Source organism: Oryzias latipes, chromosome 17 (genome assembly GCF_002234675.1).
Source record: "Oryzias latipes chromosome 17, ASM223467v1".
Taxonomy (NCBI): Eukaryota; Metazoa; Chordata; class Actinopteri; order Beloniformes; family Adrianichthyidae; genus Oryzias; species Oryzias latipes.
In genome coordinates, this window is record NC_019875.2 from 8,765,955 (window position 1) to 8,772,840 (window position 6,886).

The 6,886-nt window shown below is 43.7% G+C and overlaps 1 protein-coding gene across 1 annotated transcript; it reads right to left on the reverse strand.

Annotated features, from left to right (window-relative positions):
• Positions 1–1,119: 1,119 nt before the first annotated feature.
• Positions 1,120–4,030, reverse strand: rnf182 (ring finger protein 182). The gene has a single exon (XM_011486184.3). It carries the CDS (start codon positions 3,821–3,823, stop codon positions 2,993–2,995), a length of 831 nt encoding a protein of 276 aa, XP_011484486.1. The 5' UTR covers positions 3,824–4,030; the 3' UTR covers positions 1,120–2,992.
• Between the last annotated feature and the right edge of the window lie 2,856 nt (positions 4,031–6,886).

Consider the following 6,886-nt stretch of genomic DNA (forward strand, 5'->3'; position numbering starts at 1 on the left):
AACTGGTACACCCCTAGTATTTAGTGTCATTGATGTGGTAAATCTGCTGTTTATTTAATTTAATTTAATTATTTCATTTTTAATAAATGATTAAAGAATTAAAAATAAAAATTTTGAGAGTGCACTACTAAAATAAATCTTCTAGAACTAAGTAAAAAAATTCTTAAAGTTTAAGCAATTTTAATTAAATAAGCAAAACCTCCTTCTTTTTCGAATGTAAACATAAATGCTTGTAGCATATTTGGTTCAAAAAGGCACACTAGAAAGTTACAAAAACCCACTGAAACTTTAGTAAAAAAGAGTTTTATCAGTTAGTTTGAATAATGATATAAAAATAGGCCTACAAAAAAATCTAGAAGAATTTATGGTTTAGCTGCTGAGGTATTGCCGTTTTCCAGCAGTACCTCATGACTCTAACAACAATGTTGGGGTTGCATATGAAGTGGTCTTTAATTCAGTTTAGCCAAACTGTGCTATGATTTTATAATGGCATCAGAGATCAAGCAGGTTCAGAAGATGAATGGGTGGACCATGTTTTTTTTTTTGCAGCTATTGCCCCCCAAAGTTGGCAATTGGAATTGCAATATATGATCAGGTCAGTTGCAGTCTTGGATGAAATTATTCAGAAGCAAGCCCCCACCTCCATAAACCCAAAAGTATGCTATTTCTTTCACTGACTAAATAAAAAAAAAAAACAGATAAAAAACACCAAATTCAGGTGCTAGAATTAAATTTCCTATTGACAACAAAATCTGATTTCACTTCAAAACCAGTCTTCTGATTGGTGTTCCCTTTTTGATTGCATAATATTTTCCATATGTAATAACTCCAGGAGGGGGCACATTTTTGTATAAAATAATAACTGTGCAAATTAAGAGGTACATTTTTTTTAAATTAGCAGTTGGTTCAAACCAGGGCAGCATGATATGAGGAAGGAGGCAAACATCTAACATAAAAGGGGTCCATCTGATTGGTCAAAAGCACAAAGGGATTTATTTGATTTGTTAAATATTTCAAGCTGCCATAAGATTGTTTTAGCACATTTAAGGTAACCATTTATTGCAATTTTGGCTGACTTTTGCGATATGCTTATTACATAGCTTGATATTGCGATAACGATAAATTTGCGATTGATTGTGCAGCCCAGGCCTAGTTCAAACCATTAACTGTTTATGACAGGGGTGTCCAATCGTTTTGCAAAAAGGGCCAGATTTACTGAGGTGAAATTGTGTGGGGGGCCTACCAGTTAGCCTGCATTCCTTGAACAATAATAACATCACATGTAAAAGATCAATTTAATGAAAATGTTATTGCCATGGAATACTTTTCATTTCTTCACATATCTAAATACATTTTTGCAAACATATTCATAAATTTCCAATTTTAAGATGAAAAATAAAAAGAAGAAAAAGTCTGGAAAAAAGTTTTTAACCAACAGTAAATCAGTGTTCATATTACATGTTACACATTATTCATGATTAAATGCTCACTGTGAACTCCTAAACTAAATTCATGTGAACAACAAAATAACAGAAACAGCTGTCTTATCCAGAAGTAGAATCCACTGTGATTTTGATCCCAGAAACAATAAAATCTGTTTTTATGATTTGGCCCTTAAGGGCTCTGAAGATCAAGTAGCCAAAGGCTTTTGCCACAGGTTTACAACAGCTTTTATCATAATTTAGCCAATCACAGCTAGGGAATCGTACACACAGTTCTTAAAAAGTGCGGAGGGCATTATTGATTTAATGACAGGAGCCTGTGGGTGGCTGGAAATTTGAACGCATGCCAGACTTTGGACATACCTGGTTTATGATTATGATATGGTCATGATATTTTTTCTAAAATGCAAGTTAATTAAGTTTTAAAGTGACCAATTGGAATGCTCGGTAAAAGTATGTGGTCTCACGTTGAACGTTCAAAATATGCTTTCAACTGGTCGGGGTGTGGACTTCTAAAAAACTCACTCCTGATTGGCAAAAGTGGTTGCCATAGAAATTATGACTCAGACTAACTCGAACCAGTCACTGCTTACTGTTGCTGTCCGGCTCCAACATGTATCCCGAAAAAATGGTGACTGAACTTAATTCATTTGGTTGGAGCCAAACTAAGTCATTTTTCCACACTAGTGTGACACCACACGGACTCAGTCCAGCCCTCTTATACAGTCAATGTGTAGACCAAATTATCAATTTTTTGGCACTTTCTGGGCAATATCCCTCTCCCACTTCAAACTCCATTTGTTTGTTTGGAGTCCTTTGAGTTTAGGGTTCCAAAGATTATCTGCTTGTGTGTGGTCAAAAGCTTAGCTGTACTTTGATAGTTTTTCTATTAATTTTATCATCATTTAATGATGTTTTTGTTCAAGTGTAATGATTAAAGAAAATTAAATGGTTTAAAACAATAATCTTTAAAAAGTGGGAGACGTCTCTTGAGGCACAAAGTTAGCCCATCACCTTTGTCCCACTAAGAGGCGCTATTGTGCTGTTCATGACATTGGACTGTTCAAGTGGCAAGAACGTTTTCACATTTGCGAAAAATGAGCAGTTTCTCAGGTTGGACAAAAGCAGGTTGGTGTCTCAAATTGAAAAATTTGATTGTCTTACATTATTACTTTATAATTATTAAATTAATTGTAGTCATTTTTTGTGGGGTTGCCTGACACTCTGGTAGTATCAACCTGTTGCTGGAGTTACATACCCATGCCATTGACACTCAAAAACCATTTCACAAATGAAAACAAGTAATTTTTTAAAAACACCTAATTCCTAAAATTCGTCCTAATGTGTATGAGATTAATAAACTTAAATAGGTTCTCTGAAAGTGGCTTAGAAATGGAAACAAAGAGCTAGAGTCTCAGTGACACAAGAGGCATTTTTCTGTCCTTTGAAGTAACTTTTCACATGGTTGTCCTTCTCCCCCCATTACTGAGTTCTGGAGACATACAGTTGAGGAAAATCAAAGTAAATTGTTCCGTGTTCATTGGGTCCCATCATGGGGGCACGCAGTCCCAGAACTCATGGCAGACGCAGTGACAGAAGCCGTAGACAATGATCATGACGAGGCTGGAGGGAACCAAGCTCACTAGCAGCATCCCAGCTGTTGTTCTCTGCAGGATCAGCAGGTAAACCCCCATGGGGAGCGAGCTGAAGTACAGGAGCCCCAGCACCCACACCAGAACCCGGGCTGAGGTCTGACACAGGAGGGCAGCACAGTTCCACAAAGTCCACGGCTGTGTGATGGATGAGATGGAGTCCAGGCTGGGGGAAGGGTGTCCGTGGTCTGACACTGCAGAGGCAGGCGGTGGTTCCATGATAGTGATGACTACAAAGTTAGGTGAATTACGGAGGGTAGAGTATGAGGACGAGGAAGAGGAGGATATAGATGAATGGTAAATCAAGGATGGGCAAGTACCCCTCAGGGAAGTCAGGTGTCTAGGATTGAGGAGAAGCTCTGTTGCTGTGTCGTGGTGGGAGTTCCCCTGATTCCTCATTTGTAGAGCCAGTGTTGATACCAGGTTGCAGTCATCTGGCAGGCTGCTCACAGAGTCTCCCTGCAGTGCGGTGATGCAGCGGCAGAATGGACAAACCAAAGCATTAGGGGGCAACTCTCCCAGGTCCAGGATCTTGATGAGACATTTGGAACAGAGACGGTGGCAGCACTCCAGCACCTTTGGCCTGCGGCTCCCCAAGTTGTACATACAGTAGCAGATCTTACACTCCATCTCTTCTGCACTTTGAATAAAGGCACTGTTGCCATCTTCTGAGGTTTGAAAGTCAAGCATCATTTTCTTGACAAAACTGAATCCATACGTCCAGATCATCAGAGAAATCCATCCAAGATCATGGCCTCAGGCTTTAAACAGAGGGGGGCAGCTGTCTTGTCATGGATGGAGCCTTGGGCTCATCATGTCCGCTCAGGCTCCTTCACTTTCCTGCCTGAGCAGTCGGGGTTGGCCTGCTTCATTTGGGGCAAAAAGCCTTTCAAAGGTCGCACAACAAAAAGAGAGAGAAAGTGAAAGGCTGAGAGAGAGAGGAGGAGATAATTGTTAACACAGCAAACAGGGCCCAGAGGACAACAAAGCAGAGCCTGTAACAAACCCGGGCTGGAATTTTCGAGTCTGATCTTTTGTTGCTCTGGGAAATTCAGACCAATTAGTGGCCAGCAAGCACAGTCTTCTACAGAGATGCACACATAAAGGAAAAAATAAAAATAAAATACAGGTCTTTTACTTTTTCCAAGAAAACATTAACAAGAGTTTATTTGCATTCTTTGGGTGGATTTGTGCATCAATGCACATAGTATGTTAAATTTGTGAATCATCTGTGTTTTTCTTTTTGGGAAAAGTTTGACTCTGGTGTGGAACAAAGTTTTATTGATAACCACCTGGTGTCCGAACTCAACCTTCCCACAAAGCCGTTGGACCATCCGGTCAAGGCGGCTGGTTTGGGGGGCCAGCTCCTCACTCACATCACTCATCGCACCAAGCCTGTTCAACTCATCTCATCCGGTAATCATCACGAATTCATGCAATTCTATGTCACTAAATCCCCCCAATCTCCCGTTATTTTAGGGTTTCCCTGGCTCCGCACCCACAACCTGCAGTTCGATTGGGTCAACCTCTACATCACCAACTGGAGTAACACCTGTATGGCGAACTGCCTCCGTTCAGCCATCCCCTCTGTTCCACCCAGTCACGACCCAGCCCCGGAAGTCATCGATTTGTCTAAGGTACCTCATTGCTATCACGACCTTAAGACCGTCTTCAGCAAAGCCAAGGCAGGGGACTTACCCCCACACAGACCATACGACTGTTCCATCGACCTATTAAAAGGTGCTACACTTCCTAAGGGGAGGCTGTTTAACCTATCCAGTCGTGAGAAGCAGGCCATGGAAAAATACATTCATGAAGCCCTCTTTTCTGGCCACATCCGTCCCTCTTCGTCCCCGGTCGGTGCAGGGTTTTTCTTCGTTCAAAAGAAGGATAAATCCTTACGGCCCTGCATCGACTACCGTGAACTTAATCAAATCACTGTTAAGAACAAATATTCTCTTCCCCTCATTAGCTCCGCATTAGATTCTGTCCAAGAAGCCCGTGTCTTTTCCAAATTAGACCTCCGTAATGCTTATCATTTAGTCCGCATGAGGGAAGGGGACGAATGGAAGACGGCGTTTAACACCCCACTAGGGCACTTTGAGTATTTGGTAATGCCTTTTGGGTTTACCAACGCTCCGGCCGTTTTCCAACACCTCGTGAATGACGTACTCCGTGACTTTTTTAACCGTTTTGTATTCGTCTACCTTGACGACATTCTAATTTACTCTCGGGATCAGGATCAGAATATCCACCATGTCTGACAGGTTATCGCACGTTTACTGGACAACCAATTATATGTCAAAGCGGAGAAATGCGAATTCCATGTGCCCACGATTTACTTTCTCTGTTTCATCATAGAGGCAGGTAACATACGTCAAGACCCAGCCAAAGTCACTGCTGTCACTAACTGGGAACCGCCTGACTCCAGGAAACAACTCCAACGCTTTCTCGGTTTCGCGAACTTCTATCGTCGGTTTATTAGAAATTACAGCAGTATAGCTGCCCCACTTACCCAACTCACTTCTGTAAATAGACCCTTCGTTTGGAACCCAGAGGCTCAGGCAGCTTTTGATAAACTCTAAGACTTGTTTACTTCCGCTCCTATCCTTATTCAGCCAGATCCTCTTCGCCAATTCATTGTCGAGTTTGACGCCTCCAACTCAGGTGTTGGGGCGGTCCTTTCTCAGCGTGAGATCGACACCGGTAAATTAAAACCCTGCGCGTTTTCTCCCGGAAACTCTCCTCGGCAGAGAGAAACTATGACGTGGGCAATCGGGAGCTCCTCGCAATTAAACTTGCCTTAGAAGAGTGGCGCCACTGGCTCGAAGGTGCTGAACTGCCGTTCATTGTATGGACGGATCATAAAAATCTGGCCTACCTCCGTACCGCATAGCGCCTAAATTCTCGCCAAGCCCGCTGGTGCCTTTTCTTTGACCGGTTTTCTTTTACTATCACGTATAGACCCGGAAGCAGGAACACTAAGCCTGATGCCCTCTCACGCCTATCTAGTTCAGTCAGTAGGTTTCCCCTATTATTTCCCCCACCTGTATAGTAGGGAACCTCACTTGGGACATCGAAACCCGTGTCCAACAGGCCCAAGATGAGGAACCCGATCACCCTCCGGCTCCGGCCAACACTTTGTATGTCCCATCCTCACTACGCTCCAAGGTTTTGGTCTGGGGACACACCTCCCGCGTATCCTGTCATGGGGGCATCCAAAGGACCCTAAAACTTATCCAACGCAGATTCTTTTGGCCCTCTATGGAGCGGGATGTCAGAGAGTTCATATCTGCCTGTGACATCTGCGCTCGATCCAAGTCTTCTAACTCTCTACCTGCCGGTCTGCTCCACCCGCTAACGGTTCCTAACCGCCCCTGGTCCCACCTGGCCATGGACTTCGTCACTGGTTTGCCTCCCTCACATGGTAATACCGTCATCCTCACCATCGTTGACCGCTTCTCGAAATCTGCCCAGTTCATTCCTCTCCCCAAGCTACCCACAGCCACGGAAATGGCCGACATTATGGTGCAGAAGGTGTTTGTCACCACGGCATCCCCAGTGACATTGTGTCCGATCGTGGCCCTCAATTTGTGTCACAGGTTTGGAGGGCCTTCTGCCGTCGCCGGGGCCGTGGATTTCAGTTCTTGGTGGACTGGGAGGGTTACGGTCCAGAGGAGCGCTCATGGATCTCCCGCTCCCTTATTCTGGACCGCACCCTCATCCAGGACTTCTATCGGGCTCACCTGGATCGCCGCCCTGGACCGCCTGGAGGGGGCGTTGAGGGGGGGG

Bases quoted from the DNA above. Each gene is read 5' to 3' on its own strand.
- rnf182 (XM_011486184.3), bottom strand. From the start codon at position 3,823: ATGATCTGGACGTATGGATTCAGTTTTGTCAAGAAAATGATGCTTGAC.